The following is a 22147-nucleotide window of genomic DNA, read 5'->3' as shown; positions in this document are numbered from 1 at the left end:
AATGCCAACAAAAGCCAAAATTGACTAATGGGATCTAATTAAACTAAAGAGCTTCTGCACAGCAAAAGAAACTACCATCAGAGTGAACAGGCAACCTACAGAATGGGAGAACATTTTTGCAATCTACTCATCTGACAAGGGGCTAATATCCAGAACCTGCAAAGAACTCAAACCAATTTACAAGAAAAAAACAACCCCATCAAAAAGTGGGCAAAGGATATGAACAGACACTTCTCAAAAGAAGACATTCATATAGCCAACAGACACATGAAAAAATGCTCATCATCACTGGCCATCAGAGAAATGCAAATCAAAATCACAATGAGATAACATCTCACACCAGTTAGAATGGCAATCATTAAAAAGTCAGGAAACAACAGGTGCTGAAAAGGATATGGAGAAATAGGAACATTTTTACACTCTTCACTTAAGCTGATAAGCAACTTCAGCAAAGTCTCAGGATACAAAATCAATGTGCAAAAATCACAAGCATTCTTATACACCAGTAACAGACAAACAGAGAGCCAAATCATGAATTAACTCCCATTCAGAATAGCTTCAAAGAGAATAAAATACCTAGGAATCCAATTTACAAGGGATGTAAAGGACCTCTTCAAGGAGAACTACAAACCTTGTAAACTAGTTCAAGGGATTGTAAACTAGTTCAACCATTGTGGAAAACAGTGTGGCGATTTCTCAAGGATCTAGAACTAGAAATACCATACTGACCCAGCCATCCCATTACTGGGTATATATCCAAAGGATTATAAATCATGCTGCTATAAAGACACATGCACACGTATGTTTATTGCGGCACTATTCACAATAGCAAAGACTTGGAATCAACCCAAATGTCCATCAGTGACAGACTGGATTAAGAAAATGTGGCACATATACACCATGGAATACGATGCAGCCATAAAAAAGGATGAGTTCGTGTCCTTTGTAGGGACATGGATGCAGCTGGAAACCATCATTCTCAGCAAACTATCACAAGAACAGAAAACCAAACACTGCATGTTCTCACTCATAGGTGGGAATTGAACAATGAGAACACTTGGACATGGGAAGGGGAACATCACACATTGGGGCCTATTGTGGGGAGGGGTGGGGGAAGGGATGGCATTGGGAGTTACACCTGATGTAAATGACGAGTTGATGGGTGCTGACGAGTTGATGGGTGCAGCACACCAACATGGCATATGTATACATATGTAACAAACCTGCAGGTTGTGCACATGTACCCTAGAACTAAAGTATAATTAAAAAAAAAAAAAGAAGGCTAAGAGGAAGAACACATATAAAATTTCTAACACAGGTGTTAGAGAAAACACCAGGAAAGGTGTTTCCTCAGCATATAAATATAGGACAAAGCACCCTCTATGAAACAAGAACAGAAAACCAGAAGAAGAAAACAGGCTGAGGTGAAAAGAGAGATGGATGCATCAAGGAATTATTATGAGGAAACTAAACCAACATCAGTAGAATTAAAATTAAAACTGAGAACAGGAAATAGTGGGATCAACACTACAGAAAGTCAAATAAGTGAGAACAGGAAATAGTGGGATCAACACTACAGAAAGTCAAATAAGTAATGTATTGAGATAAGGAGCCTCTACCTATGTGCAGTTGCAAAAAACACAGATGACAATCATGAGGCAGAAAACAATAGAGAAAAGCTGGGTGCAGGGACTCATTCCTGTAATCCCAGCACTTTGGGAGGCTGAAGTGGGCAGATTACCTGAGGTCAGGAGGTCGAGACCAGCCTGGCCAACATGAGGAAACCCTGTCTCTACTAAAAATACAAAAATTATCCAGGCATGGTGGCACGCACCTGTAATCCCAGGTACCTGGGAGGCTGAGGCATGAGAATTGCTTGAACCCGGGAGGCAGAGGTTGCAGTGAGCCAAGATTGAGCCACTGCACACCAGCCTGGGTGATAGAGCAAGACTCCATCTCAAAAAAAAAAAAAGAGAAGATGCACAACAGAGATCCAAGAGATAAAGGATCCATGTTCCTGAAGGAGAGAGACCATATCAATGGACAGACAAAAATGTAAGTATAAATACATGTCCTGCGCTGAATAGAAAGCTGTGGGGGCTACTGAAAGGAGCCACGACACTCCAGCAAAATCAGTGGGAAAAAAAGCACATCTAAATATCGCAGCTTGCCGGTATTTTCTCGGGCTTTTTATTACTGAAATTCCAAACACACACAAAAGTAGACTAGTATAATGAATCCCTAGTTTATGAAGTTTGGCAACATTTTTGAATAACAAAAATCAAGAGAAACATTTTCCAATCACGAAAGCAGAAAAACTAGACCTGCCTTAAAGGAAAAAAAAAAAAATCAGTCTTGAATTTTGCGACAACACTAAATGCCAAAAGATAAATAGGCAAACAGAAGAATGTAAATAGAAACGGACAGATTTGGAGTGGATTGGGGAGCTGGGGGATAACATTCATCCCCAGCCAAAATGTCTTTCCCTTGGTAAGAATGGCCAACATTTATTGAGCTCTTGCTAGGTGCCAAGTACTGTTGTATATACTCTCTGTGCTTTGTCTCATCTAATCGTAACGGTGACCCATGAGGCACGTACCTATTACTACCATGCCTACCTGACAGATGAAGAAACAAAGGCATTAAGAACTAGTAAGTGGTAGAATCCAGATTAAAACCCGTGCAGCTGAGCTCCCCAGCCCAGACTCTTACACTCCGCACCATGTGCCCTCTCAGCAGCACCGCAGAGACTCAGAAATGATTCTTCCTGCAGGAAAAACAACTTGAAAACATTTCCCAATGTATGGATAAAAGAAGCAGAATTAAGAACTCAAGAAATGGGGAAGTCATAAAAAAAAAAAAAAAAAAAACTGGTAGTAAGCAATGAACCCAGTTAAACGCAGAGCTGAGCAGGGCTGGCACTATAGTCAGGCAAGTAAGACATTCACCTCAGGTGTAAAATAAAAGGAAGCATCAAGAAAATCAGTAATCGAGATAAAGTGTAATTTTTTCTAAGAGACAGGATCCCACTATGCTGCCCAGGCTGGAACACAGTGCTACTCACAGGTGTGATCACTGCACACCACAATCTTGAACTCCTGGGCTCAAAAAATCCTCCTTCTTTGGCCTCTCAAATAAGTGGGACTACAGGTATGCACCACTATACCTGGCTGAGGTAAATTATATTTTAACACAATATTTTAAAATTGAAATAAGAAAAGAAGGGAAGAGGAGGGAAAGGAAGGGACAAAGGGACAAAGGAAGGAAGAAAAAAGGAAGAGAGAAAGTCTTACAGTACCCAGCCTCACTTCACCCTCATCTCCATCCTATCAGATCCTCTCTGCTATAGACTCAATGTCTATGTTACCCCCCCAAGATTCATATGTTGAAGTCCTAACCCCCAATGTGACCAAGTTTGGAGAAAGGGCCTTCACATTAATAAAATTAAATGACATAAAAAATGTAGGGTCCTGATCCAATTGGATTAGTGTCCCTGAAAAAAGAGGAAGAGAGACGAGTGCTGAAAGAAGAGGAAGACAGACCAGAGGTCGGTTGCCCTCCAGGTTCACACACCAAGGAAATGCCATGTGTGGACACAGCAAGAAGATGGCTGTCACCAAGCCATGAAGAGAGCCCTCACCAGAAACTTTTGGCCTAGGAGACTGGACTCTGGATCTTAAACTTCCAGCTTCCAAAACTGTGAGAAATTTTTGTTCTTTAAGCCACCCAGTCTACAGTTGTTTATAATAGCAGCCCAAGCTAAGACACTGTCTTTATGTAAACTTTCGATATTTTGTTCATTATCAATTGTTTTTGCATTAATTTTGGTTAAAAATATTGCATTAAAACATAACTACTTAACTTTATCTTTTTATCTTAACTACTGAAACTTTTGACACCTTTTTGAATTTTGCACTCAAGACTAGTGTCTCTTTCATCTCACCCTGGTCCCAGCTCCAGAATAGGCTATGAATAATACTTTTTTTTTTTTTTTTTTTTAAAGACAGAGTCTTGCTTTGTTGCCCAGGCTGGAGTGCAGTGGCACGATTTCAGCTCACTGTAACCTCTGCCTCCCGGGTTCAAGTGATTCTCCAGGGTCAGCCTCCTGAGTAGCTAGGACTATAGGCACCCGCCACCATGCCCAGCTAATTTTGTATTTTTTTTGGAGAGATGGGGTTTCACCATATTGGCCAGGCTGGTCTGGAACTCCTGACCTTGTGATCCACCCACCTCAGCCTCCCAAAGTGCTGGGATTACAGGCATGAGCCACCGCGCCTGGCTGCTATGAATAATATTTCTAAGCATGGTTATGTAACTGAATATTAAAGTCACATATTATTTTTGTAAAGAATTAGTCATCCTACATTATCTAAGTATTATACTAATATTAAAATATTAATAACAATAGCCTGCGTATCATAATAGCAAAAATTGGAAAGCAGAATAGAGGGGCAGAGGAAGTTAAAGTTTGCCCTGTCTTCATCACTAAAGAAAAGATTCAAGAAGTATTCCATCATCCCTTTGAGGACTACCAAAAGAAATAGGTTAAAGAATGCTTATGAAGCTGGGTATGGTGGCATACACCTGTAGTCCCAGCTCTTCAGGAGACTGAGGCAGGAGGGTTGGTTGAGCCCAGAAGTTCAAGGCTAGACTGCACTATGATTGTGCCTGTGAAGAGCTACTGCACTCCAGCCTGGGCAACAGAGTGAGACTCTGTATCTTAAAATGAAAAAGAAAGAAAGAAAAGAATGGTTATGAAAAACTTAATATGACCACTACTAGAATTTATATATATGTGTCATATTTCTTCGGCAAAATACTAAAGAAGGGTAAAAGAAATACAATCTGTATAGCAAAATACAAAACACGAAAAGCAGCATGGAAATAAAAACAAAAATCATAAGGAGACTAAGAGAAAAACACCAGTTTTAAGGGCAAAGGTTTGACGGTGGAATTGTCTTAATCTATCCTTGGCCTTATTTTAAGCCTTACTTAGAGTGTTGAGAGCTACAAGGCCTCTGCCCAGAGGCCAGTGATAGGTGATGGCCCCTGGAAGGTCTTTCCTCTTCCTGTAACAGTGAATTCATGCTTCCCAGGTTCAGTAAACATAAAATGGTTTTCCAAAATAGAAATTGACATTCACAAAAATATTGAATTTTCACTTGAAACCATAAGACATATTCCCAGTGGAAAGCCAGGGCCTTGGTAACTGTTTTATTTTTATTTATTTATTTATTTTTGAGACGGAGTCTCGCTCTGTCACCAGGCTGGAGTGCAGTGGCACGTTCTCGGCTCACTGCAACCTCCGCCTCCTGGGTTCAAGCAATTCTCCTGCCTCAGCCTCCCAAGTAGCTGGGACTACAAGCGCGTGCCACCATGCCCAGCTAATTTTTGTATTTTTAGCAGAGACGGCATTTCACCATGTTGGCCTGGATGGTCTTTATCTCTTGACCTCGTGATCCATCCACCTTGGCCTCCCAAAGTGCTCGGATTACAGGTGTGAGCCACTGTGCCCAGCCTCTAACTGCTTTCTTCAGGGAGAAGTTGGCACTCAAAAACTCTGTTTAGACAGTTGTAAAAAATTTAAAAAAAAAAAAAACACATATCTGAAATACTCTGCAATGCTAGTTTTTCCTCTTCTCCTGATATCCTATTGATATGGTTTGGCTCCGTGTCCCCACTCAAATCTCATCTTGTAGCTCTCCATAATTCTCACATGTTGTGGGAGAAACCCAGTGGGGTATGACTGAATCATGGGGCAGGTCTATCCCATGCTGTTCTCATGATGGTGAATGTGTCTCACGAGATCTGATGGTTTTAAAACGAGAGTTGCCCTGTACAAGCTCTCTCTTTGCCTGCTGCCATCCACGTAAGATGTGACTTGCTTCTCCTGGCCTTCTGCCATAATTGCGAGCCCTCCTCAGCCACGTGGAACTGTAAGTCCAATAAACCCCTTTCTTTTATAAATTGCCCAGTCTTGTGAAAACAAACTAATACGCCTATTTACTGAATTATCATATTTCTATCTTAGCTTCTAATCATAAAATAAAGAAAGGTGACTGTAAGTGGGGCAAATCTTCACCAAAAGCAGTAGGTGTCAGGAAAGAAAGTATAAGAGACAAAGAAAGCAAAGGAAGTCCCTAAGTGGTGGAAAAGAGATGAAAAATGCAAGTCTGAAGAGGTCTCTGGAAAAACGTAAAGCACCACAAAAGCAAGAAGACAAACAGCCAGAAGAGCCAAGGGTCCTTATGACAGTCTCACTTATTTGGTCCTTTTGGCCAAACCCCAAAATGGGAAGACCAATGCAACTGGCTTATTAACTGACACTCCCCACTCATCTTTCAAGAGGATGAAGCGTTATGGCAAGGATGAGTTCAGGAAAGTATATTAAATTCTGCTCTGGTTCTTCGCCTCTCAAATATATTCTCTTGATCTTTTGTCCCTGTTTGTCTTCAAGGGCACCTGTGTCGTCTACTGCATTCTGCTGCATTCTGCCAAGGTTCCATCGTCACTAGCTCTGGCAGCGATGACTCCAGTGTCCTTCCCCAAGCCTGTTTTACACCGTCATGCTGCTAATGGCAGCTCTTACCTGGACCAGAATGGGCTTGTCTAGTTACAGGCATCTGCCCGAACTCAAACCATGTTATCTAGATTAAGGCTTGCAAGCAAATAGCAAACCAACCAGAAGCATGGAGGGCAGAGTACTCTGTACCCTCAGATCACTTTCTAGGCCCAGTTTCCTCCCACACTTAAAACCCACCTGAAAAGCCCAGGCTCCCAAAGAGCACAACCTTTTCCAGTTCTGAGCGTGGTTCTGCCCGCCTCTTCCCCACAGCACAGGGAAAGCACACATCTAGGCTGGAGAAAACAGATACCCAGTCCCCTGTCCATCAACTGTTTACCTCCATCAAGCTGCTGAAGTCGATTTAGAAGCCACCAGGAATGGTAAAAGAGCTGCATAATTTAAGTCTTGACCGAAAAGTCAAATTATCTTTTTTTTTTTTTTTTTTTTAAGACATAGTCTTTCTCTGTCCCCCCAGGCTGGAGTACAGCGGTGCCATCTCGGCTCACTGCAACCTCCGCCTCCAGGGTTCAAGTGAATCTCCTGTCTCAGCCTCCTGAGTAGCTGAGATTACAGGTGTCCACCAATCACACCTGGCTAATTTTTGTATTTTTAGTAGAGACGAGGTTTCATCATGTTGGTAAGGCTGGTCAAACTCCTGTCCTCAAGTGATCCACCTGTCCCGGTTTCCCAAAGTGCTGAGGTTACAGGCACGAGCCACCACGCCCGGCCAAATTACTTTTTTAATTTTAATTACACACCTCTCCATAAACGGAAGCTAAGTGAAGCACTTCAGACCCAGTATATCTTGGAGATAACATCAGAAACAGGTCTGGGAGCCCAAATGAATAGCTGGGAGGCAGATGAATACTGAAGTATTCTCAGATTTCAGTCTGGTTGGCAGTGTGTTTGAAACAAAAACAGCGTAATGAGCCAAAATTGGAGACAAAAGCTCCAAAGCAAACATATATCCCAGAAGACACAATTAAATGCTATACAAGATGAAATATTTGTATATCATAAATCATTTTTTATTCAGAAAAGGGACAGAAGGAAAAAGAAAAAAAAAAAAGAAACAGTGCAAGGATCAGAAAGCAAAGAGCCATCATGCAGGAACAATCTATGAGTATTTGGTATGCTTCAGGTAAGACGGGCCTTCCTGCCCATTGAACACTGAAATGAAACCATGCCAGCGTTTCACTTTAATGAGATTTTGATTTCCATCAGCCCAACCTGGCACTTCTTAGACATAACCATTATATTTTTATCAATGTGTGTCAGGCAGCTGCTATAGCAACTATCAACCCTGAGAGCCCCAAGTGTCTAAACACACACATTTTATGGCAGCACTCCCAGGGCCAACGTATTCTCTATTCTCTTAGCCCACTAGCTTGAGATTCTGGAATTCTATTTCAACTGCAGACAACTATGATGTTTTTCCTGCGAGAAGTAATTCTATTTTCCCCCAATGTGTAGCACAGATTTAAGACACACAGTAGGTTGTTTTAAAACTTCAGGGGCTGTTACATGGAATATGACATGTAACAAGGGTAAGATAACAAGGAAGCAAAGTAGTCATTGTGACGCTTCATGCTGTATTCTCCAACTTTCAGCGAAGTTTCTCGATGAAAACAACTCAAAAGAAGGAGAGTGGGCCAGCCAGGCATGGTGACTCTTGCCTGTAACCCCAGCACTTTGGGAGGCCAAAGCGAGTGGATCACCTGAGGTCAGGAGTTTGAGACCAGCCGGGGCAACATGGAGAAACTCGGTCCTTACTAAAAATACAAAAATTAGCCAGGGGTAGTGGGCACCTGTAATCCCAGCTACTCAGGAGGCTGAGGCAGGTGAATTGCCTGAACCTGGGAAGCGGAGGTTGCAGTGAGCTGAGACTGTGTCATTGCACTCCACCCTGGGTGACAGAGTGATACTCCATCAGGAAGGAAGGAAAGGAGGAAAGGAGGAAAGGAGGAAGGGAGGAAGGGAGGAAGGGAGGAAGGGCAAGTGAGAGTCAAGGGTGGAAGAGAGAGCACAGGGAGGACATGAAGGAGGTAGCACCTGATGTGACATAATTTCAGGGACACTTCTTGGTCTCCCCTTTTTCCAATAATTTCCATTTCAACCTGTCACCACCTCTGAAATGCATCCATTTGAGCTTTGTTCCTCTGGGCCCTTAAAAATGCCAGAGATCCAATGAAAGTTAGGAAGAAGAAAAAAAAAAAAAAATTTCCTAGGAAGCCCTGAAGAAATATTTTTTTCAAGAGGGATTAATTTTAGGAAAAAGAAAATGATTCAAGCTTGTATTTACTAGTGAAAGATTCTCGGAATGAGCCTATTATGTTGCAGAAGCTACAAGTTACAATACAGGGCAAAAGAGACCACAGAAATTTTGAAAAGTCTCCAGTCTCACTCCAAATTTGTGTTCAGGCCTCAATGGGGGTCACTGAGGCTCCTTCCAGATCAGAAAATGTCAAAAAGCCTCATTGAGCTTCTGCATTTGAGATTCATTCTTAAAGCTGAGAAGCAAGAGGAAAAGTAGAAAAGCAGGTTTGGGTGCCTTTGCTCCATGCTTGAATATGCGCTAATCTCCCAGACTGGATTCTGCACCCAGATTGTTTTATTTTGCTATCAAGGCTATCAATGGGTTAACCAGCAAAGAGGATTGTACTCTTGTTAATTTACTGATTTTGATCATTGTGCTCTCTTTAGAGGAGAGTGTCCTTTTTTTAAAGGAAATACACACTGAAGCATTTAATAGTGAAGGGACATGATGTCTGCAATTTACTCTTAAGTGGTTAGAAAATTGTAATATGTAAATATAGGGAAAAGATGAAGTAAATATCATAACGTTACTGTTTGAGGAATTTGTAGAGGGATATGTGAGCATTTTTCATACTATTCTTGCAACTTTTCTGAAGTCTGAAATTTTCTAAAAACATATATACACCTGCCTTGAGAGAATTATAATGCTCACAAGACACTGTTCCCAGCCTCAGTTTGGGGGACTGAACCCGCTGAGTGGTTGTTCTGGATTGAACAAAGAACCCCAGGTGGGGAAGACGCCTGCCACAGTGGAAAGAGCCTGGTTCTGCCCTCGTTCTGCCACTTAGCTGGGTGGCCTTGGGCAAGTTTTTTAATAGTTCCGTGTCCCAGCATATCATCTGAACAATTCACATAATCATACCTACTTTGTAAAGATTTCAGAAAACATGTAGCAAAGGCCAAGTTCAGTAAATGATAGTGGGTTTTACAAAAAGAAAACCACATTACCCCCACACAGTCTACTCTGAAAAACCAACGTCCCTTTTACGCTTCAGTGAAACAAAGGACAAAGGGCAGTTGGGGAAAGCATGAAATATAAGGACTATCACTCATAGTCTGGCTTTACTTCCTATCACCTAACTTGCCTCATTCCTTCATTAATTAAGTGACCCCTGGGCAACAAAGCACAATAAGGCTGCTGTTATTCTGTTCATTATAATATTTTATAATTGTATGTGACATAACCAATCTCAAGCTATTTTTACCTTTATCTTAATCTTCACAAATATCTTTATATCTGCTCATTGATTAAACCTTCCTCCAAAAGGATTGAGGCATCTCAAGGAAGCGCATTATTATCTCCAGTTTCTTGATTAAGAGCTAGAAATACTCCTGGTGTGTATTCCAGAGGTTTCCTCGTGAGGGGACAGGCAAGAGGATGTTTACTGCAGCGAGGTGAGTGGGGCAGAGAGCTGGAAGCAATGTGCATTATCTGTCATCTGAGAGTGGCTGGGTATAATGTGGTGGACCCAACACCACGGAAATAATGGACCAGATGCTGCATGCCAGTGGATCTTAAAAACAGAATGCTGAGTCCTGTAATCCCAGCAGTTTGGGAGGCTGAGGCGGGAGGATCGCCTGAGGTTGGGAGTTCAAGACCAGCCTGACCAACGTGGAGAAATCCCGTCTCTACTAAAAATACAAAATTAGCTGGGCATGGTGGCGCATGCCTGTAATTCCAGCTACTCGGGAGGCTGAGGCAGGAGAATCGCTTGAACCCAAGAGGTGGAGGATGCAGTGAGCTGAGATTGCACCACTGCACTTCAGCCTGGGCAACAAGAGCAAAAACTCTATTTCAAAACAAAACAAAAAAACAGAATGCTGAGTGCAAATGTCATGAATGGAATGAGACTTATAATGTGATGTCAGCAAGTCTGAAAGGTGTTCCATAGTATTTATGTAAATATTTTAGTTACATTTTTCACAAAATGTTACATTTGTAACTTGTAAAATAAAAATATATCCCAGACAGTAGAGGAAGGGCAGGAGAGATGAATGCAGAATTACATTTTTCATAAAATGTTACATTTGTAACTTGTAACATAAAAATACATCCCAAACAGTAGAGAGGAAGCGCAGTAGAAACACTTGGATATAAGGATAGATGGATGGATCACAGAGAAATGGATGGAATTAAAAGAGGAAGACAATGGGACACACACACATAGTGTGTGTACTCATCCTAAACATGGACAAGCTACCGGCGGTCTTACCCGAGGCTCCTGGCTTCTGGCTGGGCTGGCCCGCCTGGTGCACACTCTGCTGTAACAAGTTGAGGCACTCCCCAAGGCAGCTGAGGGTGGCAGCAGAGGTAGCTTTCAGGAGCAGCAGGTCCTGGTCCAAGGCAGTGAGGGGGCCGGACCCTGGCAGGGACTCAATGGCGTGCACGAGGTTCTTCTGCTGCCCTTCCACCTGGTTCATCATCTACGAAACAAGACGACAGTAAGGAGGTGAGGGGCAGAAGCTCTTCTTTCAACAGGCTGGGGAGGCGGCAGTTAAACCACAGAAGTGGGTAAAACTGGCTGAGGGTCAGCCACTGTGTTTGGTGCACGTTCGTCTTTTGATAAATACTCAATCCTGGGTGAAATCTGTCTAGGCAAATTTATCCAAAGGCACTCTAATCAAAAGAGAATTTTTGAACTTTAGAGCTAAAAGGGGCCATCAGGGCCATCTGGGTATATCATTTTACAGATCTTCTGGAGGTAAGTCAATACTAAATACATTGAAAGCGTCCTTGCAACCACCTTTAGAGCTCTTTTTCTACAGAAGGTTACCTGAGACAGCAGGCGCGCTGTGGCTGTCCCTCAGAGCAAGGTTTCCTCCTTGCTTTTCCTCCAGCTCCAGTCCTTAACTCTTTGGTAGTCCTGTTCAGAGTTCACGAAGCGGAAGGGAAATCTGGGGCTGGTGTTTGTACAAAGGAGATCACAATGAAACCAGTGCTGAGCCCCCTTCACTCACTTGCAAATAAAAAATGCTAAACAGGACATGACCTTCTTAACACCATGAGAGATGTCAGGAAGAGAAAAACCAGGAATCCTGGAGCCAGTCCTACTCCATGGCTTTAGCTATGACAAATAATCATATTTTGTGGCCTGGCTTCAATTCATAAGCTTATCATACAAACAGTAGTCTAATCATGTCTTTGAACTAACAAGTCAGAAAGAAAGGAACACAAGAGCTAGAAAAGGACTTTAACGGTTATCTTGTGAAGTTCATCCTCCTCATGTTTTATAACTTATCCCATTAAACAGGATGATGTATATAAAGTGCTTAGACATCATGTCTAACAAATAATTAGCAGGTCTAAGAAGTGGAGGAGCTTGAGCAACCCGCCCAAGGTCACAAAGCCCATTGACATCAGAAGCAGGAGTAAATTCCTGTTCTCTGGTCCACTGTGTTTTAAGCTTCTCCACAAAAGCTGTTTTTATTTGAAGCAACATCTCCTACTTTGTCACTGTCACCCCTGGAGGATCCTTGTCACCATGATGTCACCAGTGGGAAGAAGCAGTAATTCTGTAAGGACTACTGGACTTGGACACAAAGCTCATTCCTTTTTTGCTTAGCCTTTTTTCTCTTTCCTTTTGAAACGAATACCTGCTACTGGCGATGACTTCAAAATGATTTTTTTTAAAAGATTAATTTTAAGAGACATGTTCCACAGATGTGGTTTGAGCGTTCTCGTCTTAGTGTACACATCCATAATCTGGCCATGCAAATTGTTTTTTGTACATTACAGAAGATCTACCTAGCCATTCTGGCTCCTAAAACAGTGCCTATAAATAAGGAAAGCTCAGTAAGTACTCATTTCTTCTTCAGGTCTTTGTTTAAAAGTCATCCTTTTAGGCGGGTGCAGTGGCTCACGCCTGTAATCCCAGCACTTTGGGAGGTGGGTGGAACATCTGAGGTCAGGAGTTTGAGACCAGCCTGGCCAACATGGTGAAACCCAATCTCTACTAAAAATACAAAACTTAGCTGGCCGTGGTGGCAGGCGCCTGTAGTCCCAACTACTCAGGAGGCTAAGGGAGGAGAATAGCTTGAATCCAGGAGGTAGAGTTTGCAGTGAGCTGAGCTGGCGCCACCGTACTCCAGCCTGGGTGACAGAGTGAGATGCCATCTAAAATATATATATATATCAGCAAATAAAATAAAATAATAAAAGTCACCTTTTTGAGAAATCTTCCCAAACCACTTCATTTAAAATTGCACCTACAGGCCAGGCATGGTAGCTCATGCCTATAATCCCAGCACTTTGGGAGGCCAAGGTCAGTGGATCATTTGAGGTCAGGAGTTTGAAACCAGCCTAGCCAACATGGTGAAACGCTGTCTCTACCAAAAAATACAAAAATAAGCCAGGCGTCATGGCGGGCACCTGTAATCCCAGCTACTCAGGAGGCTAAGGTAGGAGAATCACTTTAACCCAGGAAGTGAAAGTTGCATTAAGCCGAAATCGTGCCACTGCACTCCAGCCTGGGCGACAGAGCAAGACTCAGTCTCAAAAAAAAAAAAAAAATTGCACCTTCAGCCCAACCCCAGGCACATCTGTCTTCCTTACCAATCTTATTATCCACAGCATCTACCTCCTTCCAAACTAACTTGTAATTTCTTTATTATATTCATTTATGCTAGTGTGCAAGCAGGAATCATCATGTGTGTTGCTCGCTGATGTATCCCAAGTACTATAAGTATCTACCTATTGAATGAATGAATGAATCCAAGTCCCCCCCCTTCACTGAAGTGCAAAAGAATCCATTTATGACATACAGTCTACAGAATACTTGATGAACATAATATGGCTGAAGATTTAGTAACGGATAATACCTCCATTATCAGTTTGCCAAGAAATACTGCCAACTAGTTAAATTTAACTTCAAAGAAGATAAAATGTCTATGTATTCTCTGTCATTTATATGTATAAATGCTAACAGTTAGGGAGAAATGGATTTCGAGCTGTTTGTAGTCAGCATTTCTGTAAATTCCTACTATAAAACCCTGTCTTAGAAAAATGTACCGAAAAGAAAGAAGAAATCATGATGAAACATGATACATTATGTTTTTATTATTATGAATGAGGCCATAATGCTTAACAGAAAAGGTGAATAAAATCAGGCCATAAACTATATGGTATATACTCATTTTTAATCAACAAAAAGAACTATATTCCAATTATATAGTATAGGATAAATATTGTTATTTCATAAACATCAGATATTGTGAAAATCTTAGGTAATAAAAACATGAAACCAGCTTGGAGGATATTCTTCTCTATTACAACAGATGCACATGCTCAGAGATGGAATCCACGCACTAGCTCTCTAAAAAAGCATTCAAGCCAGGAGTGGTGGCTCACGCCTGTAATGCCAGCACTTTGGGAGGCCAAGGCGGGCAGATCACTTGAGGCCAGGAGTTGGAGACCAGCCTGGCCAATATAATGAAACCACATCCCTACCAAAACAAACAAACAAACAAAAAACAAAGTTAGCTGGGCATGATGGTGCACCTGTGGTCGGTCCTAGCTACTCAGGAGGCTAAGGTGGGAGGATCCCTTGAGCCCAGGGGGTGGGAGCTGCAGTGAGCTGTGACCACACCACTACACTCCAGCCTGGGCGACAGAGTGAGACCCTGTCTCAAAATAAATAAACAAACAAACAAACAAATTAAAAATAAAAAGCATTCATCAGTATTTACTGAGAGCCTATTGCCAATAGCAAGGGTAGGTAGCCTTTAAAGGCAGTGGGTGTGTTCGGCAGTTATGATGACTGGGGAAGAACTATGGCACTGAAAGCAGAGGGCCCAGGAGTGCTAAAGGTCTCTTGAATCAGAGCACAGTCCCGTACAACAAAGAACGTTGCTGTTGAAAATACTAACAGTGCCCTTTTGAGTAACCCTTTGCTAGAGACACATCAATAACCAGGCACCTCATGGCTTTGACTTCTTTCTTGGGAAACTGAAGGCTAAAAATAATACAAGCTTTACAGTGATTGGCACACAGTACACACCTCCTACAGACTCATTTTCTTCTCATTTTCCATGAGACGTGAAACAGAACCCTAGTCTTTAATGACACAATCTATGCCAATCTTCACTTTATGTTAGCTTCATGAGAATCCAAAAGAATTGACTGAACCCTGAAAGAAATGTAGGCATTCTTGCTTTGGAGCTGTGCATCACAGTTATTGCTGCTCTAACACTTGCTAAGACTGGGAGGCACTGATGAAGACTCTTCATCAGACTTCCAAAGAACAAGTTTTAGCTATGTCCATCTCTCTCTCACTTTCATTAAGGGCACAGGTGAGATGATAAATGTGGTACCAAAAGGCTGAATGCACCAAAAATACCAACAGCAAATTCTTAAAAAGGGCTCCTTCTCACCTTCAAGGTGCCTACCAGCTTATCAACAAAGGAGCAAAGCCCAACCATCCGCAAACAGACTCACCTACATCTTCCAGCCTTTAAGAAAATGTTGAACCATTTGCTTTAGTTACGAAGTTTCAAATTATAACCCCAAATACTTCCTCCAGGGCACACCAACATGAATCATCCATGATTGTTTACAAACAAGCAAAAAAAGCAAAACTTTCATTTCTTTCTGGAATTTGGCTTCCACCATCAGGGCATCATGATGTTGTAACATAGGCACAAAAACAGAGCCTCAAATTAAATTTCAGAGATAAACCACCTGAAAACATCAACTCTGAGGTTGTAAAAAGAGATGAAATGTAGGTCAAGTTGAACTTCACAGATAAGAAACTTCTCAGAGAGGGAATAAAAATTCTATGACCTGTTTCTTACAGTACAAACGATGACACGTGCATTACAAAATCAAATCATAGGAGTTAATGTTAATAGCATCAGTGGCTGCAGAAAGAGGAAACGCAAGTCACAAAAGCTGAAACGAAGATGCAAAGATCGAAACCCAATGGTATCTAGCTCAACAAGTTCAAATCTGGCTAAAGCAAGGACTGCAGTAGACAGCAAGAAGATAAGGGCCTCATTTGTCTAGACTGCTTCGGATTTTTCTGAGCTATAAACCCTGGTACAGGTTTCAGAGGCCCCTGAAAAGTCCAATCCTGATGGGTCAGATGTCAACAAATTTGACAATTTCAGTCACTCCTCCATTACCCTCCAAAAGCTCAGCATAAAGCGGCTCCTAAACAAATATTCCTAACCCTAAAGAAACCAAAGCTGCTTCTCTGGTTGGCAGAGCCTCAACTGGTGCCCTAGTGCCTTCAGTAACTCAATCTGTCTGGCTTGGAAGGAGACCGAACAATTTGATGCCACATACCAGATGGCCTTGGTTTGGCATTTCTCTTCAGTCTGGTGGAATTCCTGAGTCCCCACTAAGTTCCCCTCTGAGTCATGGGATCAGTCCTTGGTTAACATAGGCACTTCTTCACTTGGCCAATGTCCTCACCTAAGCTTTAAAGCCATGCTTCAAGGATTTTTATTTTTTATTTTTTTTGAGACGGAGTTTCGCTCTTATTGCACAGGCTGGACAGCAGTGGTGTGATCTCAGCTCACCGCAACCTCCGCCTCACCTCCCGGGTTCATACGAGTTTCCTAACTCAGCCTCCCGAGTAGCTGGGATTACAGGCATGTGCCACCACGCCCAATTAATTTTGTATTTTTAGTATAGACGGGGTTTCTCCATGTTGATCAAGCTAGTCTCGAACTCCCGACCTCAGGTGATCTGCTCGCCTCGGCCTCCCAAAGTGCTGGGATTACAGGCGTGACCCACCATTCCCGGCCGCTTTATGGATCTTTAAACCAAAACCACACACACACACACACACACACACACACACACAGAGTTTACTGTCTGCATTAACATGGCTTTACTATCCTACTCCACTCCTCTCATGAGCATTTCTTTAATTTTCCAGGAGACTCCATCCCAGAATTGGTTTGATAATTTGTTATAGGAACTTCCCCAAATGTCCATCAACTCTTTAGTAAAAACCATCAACACTCTGTCCTCTAAAAGTCTTGGAATGCCTTGTCTCAAAATCCTTGCCTTGTTGTTTTCACTAATCCTGAACTGTTAAATCTTGATTCTTAATGTTAATCCTAATCGAGTCTCCACATTGTAAACCAAACTTCCAGTTCTGGATAAATTCTGACCTTGCCTTCCCGGCTTGGTGACACAGCCAGCACCCTGCGGAGGCGGTGTTTTCCCTCACAGTGGCAAACAATAAAGTCAGTCTTGTCTTATTAACAAATGATAAGTTGGTATGTGGAGAGCTGGCATTCCAATCGCAACTCCCTTCTCCAAACTTCTGAGTGTTGGGGCACAGTCAGTCCTGGTCTCACACCTGAACAATTTTGTCTTCTCTCCATGAGCTGCTGACTTTTCCTACCTGATATTCTACCTTCGCCCTAGAATTCCAAGCCTACGTCCCTTGTGCTACACCTCCTGGCACAACATACCCCTAAAATGATAGCCCTCCAAGCGTTCCCTTTAGGCAGGGTCCTGAGCCCCTTGGGACACTGCTCCTCATACCCACAAACACAATCCTGTGTAGGCCAGTCCCAAACAGCTCGTGACTGCCAAGTATCTGTTAACCCCGTTTCAGGGGCGTGGAGAAAGAAAACCCCCATCGAGTGTACAGCACTTCCAAACACACATTTCTCTCAGCAGGGCTAAGAGAGTGACGGTGGCAATAATGGACAAGATGAGCGGAAGGAAGAGGGATCCAGCTCCAGTGGGGAGAGGGTGCTGCCTAAACAGATGACAACGTTACAAAGAAGAAGAAGAAAGGAAAAAGACATAGAAAGAGAAGGGAGAAACCAATATAAGGAATATCACACTGTACACTATAAACCAAAGGAAACAAACAAAAAAAAGGTAAACAGAAGAAGGCAGGATCTCAAAAACAGTGACCACCAGGTGGTCAATGCACTGACTGCAGGGGTCTGCAGACTTCTGTAAAGGGTCACGTAGTCAACACTTTAGGTTTTGCAGACAGTATGGTCTCTGTGGCAACTACTCAACTCTGCCATTGTAGCCTGAAAGCAGCCAGAGGTAGTGAATAAACAAATGGGCATGGCAGTTTTCCAGTGAAACTAACATTTTTATTCACTCTCAGTTTCGGTGTCAGATAAGATCTTTTCTCACTCATGTTGTGATTGTCCTGGTTCTTGACATGACTAATGATTTTCAATTCTATCCTAGATATTTTGGTTATTATGTTAGGGGACTCTGGGTCCCATTTGATTTTTTTCTTTTTTTAGGCTGGGAGTCTTACGTTTAAGTATAGAACGTAGGTCCTGGCCTGCTTTTATGGGCTGTGGTTCCAATGACAATCTAATTTCAGAGCCATTGTGGTATTATTTTAATCTGCTTGGTTCATCTCCTGCCTCTGGAGCCTCCACTCATCCCTGTCGGTGTTGCCAAAGGGGACAGAAAGAGCTTCCCCAGACCTCTGACTGGTGCCTCTAGTTGAAAGAACAGAGTTTCCAGCCTTCCAGGAGGGGAGCAGGATCACCCTTGCTCATGTCCCTAGCTGCATCTTGCCCTAACTCTGGGTAGGAGGGAAGTCTCAGGCCTGAAGTCATTTGTTATGCGTAAGGGCATAACAGTCTGCTTTCCTTTCAAAGGTGTGTTAAGTGTAGACATCCTATTTCCACTTCCAAGCTGAAGACTGCTTCATAAGCAGATCTAACTGGCCGCTTGGAAGGTTGTACTAATCTTTTTGGTACTAGAATCATTATTTCTAGATATTTCCTGCTTTCTAGATTCATACTTACTTTGCCTTGGACTTCATGGTGTAATTATTGAGGCTGACCATCACTAAGTGACTTAAGCCATGATCCCAGGTTTTTCTGTCCACCCTTGTCCCTGGAAGGCAGGACAGGCTAATGGCATTTTGAAGTTCAACAATTTGACACTCTACCTGTATCATGTGAGATGAGAGGGATGGAACAAAAGAGTGGCTGAAAGGACAACCCAAAGATGTAGAACATCCAAAGCTTTTTCTGGTCCTTCCATAGTTTGAGTTGGTATCAAGAAATCTCGGTGTTGCCTCTAAACCAGCCCATGCTGTTGAGGGCAAAAGGTAAATGCAAAATTCTGAATTGCACCTACACACTCAAAAGACACTTTCTGAAGATGTGGGGAGATAAGCCTTCTGCAGTTCCAAAAAACCGATTCCTTTCTGTCATTTCTTCACCTTTGGCTTTTCTACAATCATTGCCTCACCACTCCCAATAGTAACACCACACTGCACAAACATAAAATGCAAATTTTATCTCTACAAACGCCTTAGGAGGAAACCGTTACTGAGATTCTCAAGAAAAGTGAGATTGTAACACTCACAACTTATCTGACGGGTCTGTGAAGTCTGCCTCTCTGCAGGCAGGAATCCTGAGTTCAGAGAAGCTGAACGACCTTGTCAAAGTCACAGCTTCACTTTCCTGGCAAGGCACAACTCACCGTTAGTCCTCCGGGCTCCACTTCAGCACCCTTTCCACTCTGACACATGCTCCTGTGTACTTCCTCTTATTTCTTTCATATATTCTAGAAGCAAAAGCTATCTCCTGCCTCAGAAAACAACTATGATAAGGTTTCTTCCTTTCCACTGTCCCTCAGCCCACCCATTCTCACCATCTGGAAACCAGCTTTCTTGTTTTTGCTTTCCCATCACAAAAGGCTGGCTCATTCCATCAATCACCATCCCAACAGAATCAGACAGTAAAAACAGTCATAAAGAAGGAAGTAAACTTACCTGTCATCCCACTTCCTGGAGATAAGTGCTGTTAACATTCTAGTATTATTCTGACTCTTCTAATTTATATGTACACACACAGAGGTATATTATTTTATCTTAAAAACATCACTCCTTATATATAATTGTATAACCTTTGATCACTTTAGAATACATCATCTCTAACACTTGGGACGTACTTCAAAATAACCCAATGGGGATAAAAGAGCAAGGATGAAACAATATTGGCTTTGGGGGTAGCTAAAGCTGTTGATGGGTACATGGAAATTGAATATGATCTTTCTCTAGTGTATTTACATTTGAAATTTTTCGTAACAATGTCTTTTAAAATAGGGGGGAACCTCCTCTTGGCTTTCACATTTTAAATCTTAAATGTTACTGTTGCAGGCCGCAGGCATGACAGGCAATGAGCAGGTGAAGAACCAATGGAAAAGTATTCAGAAACTCCTGTGTGAGCTAACAGGCTTCTGAATGTATCGCTGTGGTCCACAGAGAAGGCTGGAGAAGGTAGCAAGGAGATGCTGTATCAGCTACTACAGCCTTAAAACAAAGTTGGTGTCTCTTTGGACTTTAAAATTCTTCCTATGCAACTTATTTTAATTTCGTTTAATCAAATAAACATGAGGGTTTTTCCATGAAAAAAATAAAATAAAATAGGGGGAAAATACATTATTATGGTTGAAATGTATCCTTCACCACATTCATATGTTGAAGTCCTAATTCCCAGTATCTTAGAATATAACCCTATTTGGAGATTGGGTCTCTATAAAAGGAATCAAGATAAATAAGGTCTTGAGGGTGGTCCCTAATCCAATATGACTGGTGTTCTTATAAAAAGGGGAAATTTGGGCCAAGAATAGTGGCTTATACCTGTAAATTCCAGCACTTTGGGAGGCTGAGGCAGAAAGATCACTTGAGGCCAGGAGTTTAAGGCCAGCAGTAAAGACATGGGGAGAAGATGATCACCTACAAGCCAACACATCCTTCTCTCATGGTGCTCAGAAGGCACCAACTCTACCAGCGACTTGATTTTGGACTTCCAGCCTCCACAACTGTGAGACAATGAATTTCTGTTGTTTAACACACTTTGTCTGTGATCCTTTGTTAATGCAGCACTAGTAAACTAACAGACACATCATAGACATCTTTACACACCAATAAACATACATCTCATTTTAATGATTGCATGCATAAGGGCTTTTAACTCCAAACAAAGTAGGTCTTGGCTTTAGAACAAAAGTTCCTTTGACTCAATCTCTATCAGTTTTTCTCATGTCATCTTTGCTAAAGGAAACAGTGAAGTGGAAGAAACATTTTCAGAACTGTATAACAATATGCTGTAGAAGACCAAAAATATACCACCCCAAAATATAATTATAGAAAACCAGAATATGCCTCCCTAAAATATGCCTCTTTGGCATAAAGATTATTTTGAGAAACTACAGACACCAGAACAGCTCTGAAAGCAAAGAAGTTATCCTTTTGTAAGGGAAATTTACATTTATAAAGCAAGTCTCCATTCTCTGAACCAGGAAGATAATAAGGATGACTAAACTATAGAGCCTCATCAATGGAGAAGGCACAAACTTAAAACTCTGCATATCAAAACGTACTCATGTTTACAGTACTTTTCCTGGATACCTCCCCAAAATCTGCCTTCCCCTCACCCTTCTTAATCTCACAGGAAGATGATATTTATGCCTGAAGCCTGTCACCTCTTTGAGAGTTACTCATTTTTCTGAGTATCTCTCATATATACACAATATGTACATGTATTAAATTTCAGTTTTTCTGTTGTTAATCTGTCTTTTGTTACAGAGTCCATCCCAACTAAGAACCGAGAAATAAAAATAAAATTCTAGGACCCCCAACCAAGTAAACAGATACCCCTGTTAGCCAAGGGGACCCCAGAGAAACCCTGAAAACAGAGCTCCCAGCCATGACAGGATGGGAGGTCCAACTCCCTAACTGCTCTTAGGCTTTCTTCCCTAAGGGCTAAACAGAAACCAGCCCTTTCAAACAACTCTACCCCCATTTCAATTAAGCCCACTGACACTCCCCCCACCCTTTTGTGGTTTCAACAAAGCAACTGACAGGCATTCCTGATAAGAGACCACTGACCACGAGAGTGGTTCTGGCCAGTCTAGGAGGATGTGCGGTGAGGGTTTTCGTGTCCTGTGCTTCATCTTTTGATGTGAGAGGGCTGAAAACTCTATCCCTGGATCATGCTAATGCTGCATTTTTTTGAACATGGATCTCATGGAGCAGCATGAAGTTCAATTGCATGTGTACATATTTCTCCTTTCATAAATATTCATGATTCCTCCTACAGCTTCTTGAATATGTTTATTTGGCCACCTTGTTCAGTATAAAGCCTTGGCTTATTCTTCCCACCCTTGAAGTGCCTGTTTCTGACTTCTGGCCAGAGACTATGCTTCCCAGCCTGTCAAAATGGCCACCCTACAGGCTGCAGCCATTTGTGAGAAATAAAGCTCTCCTTTCCAAATTATGAACCTCATCATTCTTCAGTTGACATACTATGAAG

The 22147-nt window shown here is 42.1% G+C and overlaps 1 protein-coding gene across 4 annotated transcripts in view; it reads right to left on the bottom strand.

Annotated features, from left to right (window-relative positions):
- The window catches only part of OSBPL10 (oxysterol binding protein like 10), a 329028-nt gene that overhangs the window by 80490 nt on the left and 226391 nt on the right, over window positions 1-22147 (bottom strand). For all 4 annotated transcript variants that reach the window (XM_010354464.2, XM_010354465.2, XM_030932578.1 and 1 more), the window contains one exon: window positions 11095-11305. In XM_010354464.2, coding sequence (XP_010352766.1) covers window positions 11095-11305 — 211 coding nt within the window. The remainder of the gene's footprint in view (window positions 1-11094; window positions 11306-22147) is intronic.

Source organism: Rhinopithecus roxellana, chromosome 1 (assembly GCF_007565055.1).
Source record: "Rhinopithecus roxellana isolate Shanxi Qingling chromosome 1, ASM756505v1, whole genome shotgun sequence".
Lineage (NCBI taxonomy): Eukaryota > Metazoa > Chordata > Mammalia > Primates > Cercopithecidae > Rhinopithecus > Rhinopithecus roxellana.
This window is presented reverse-complemented; position numbering and strand designations above follow the sequence as displayed.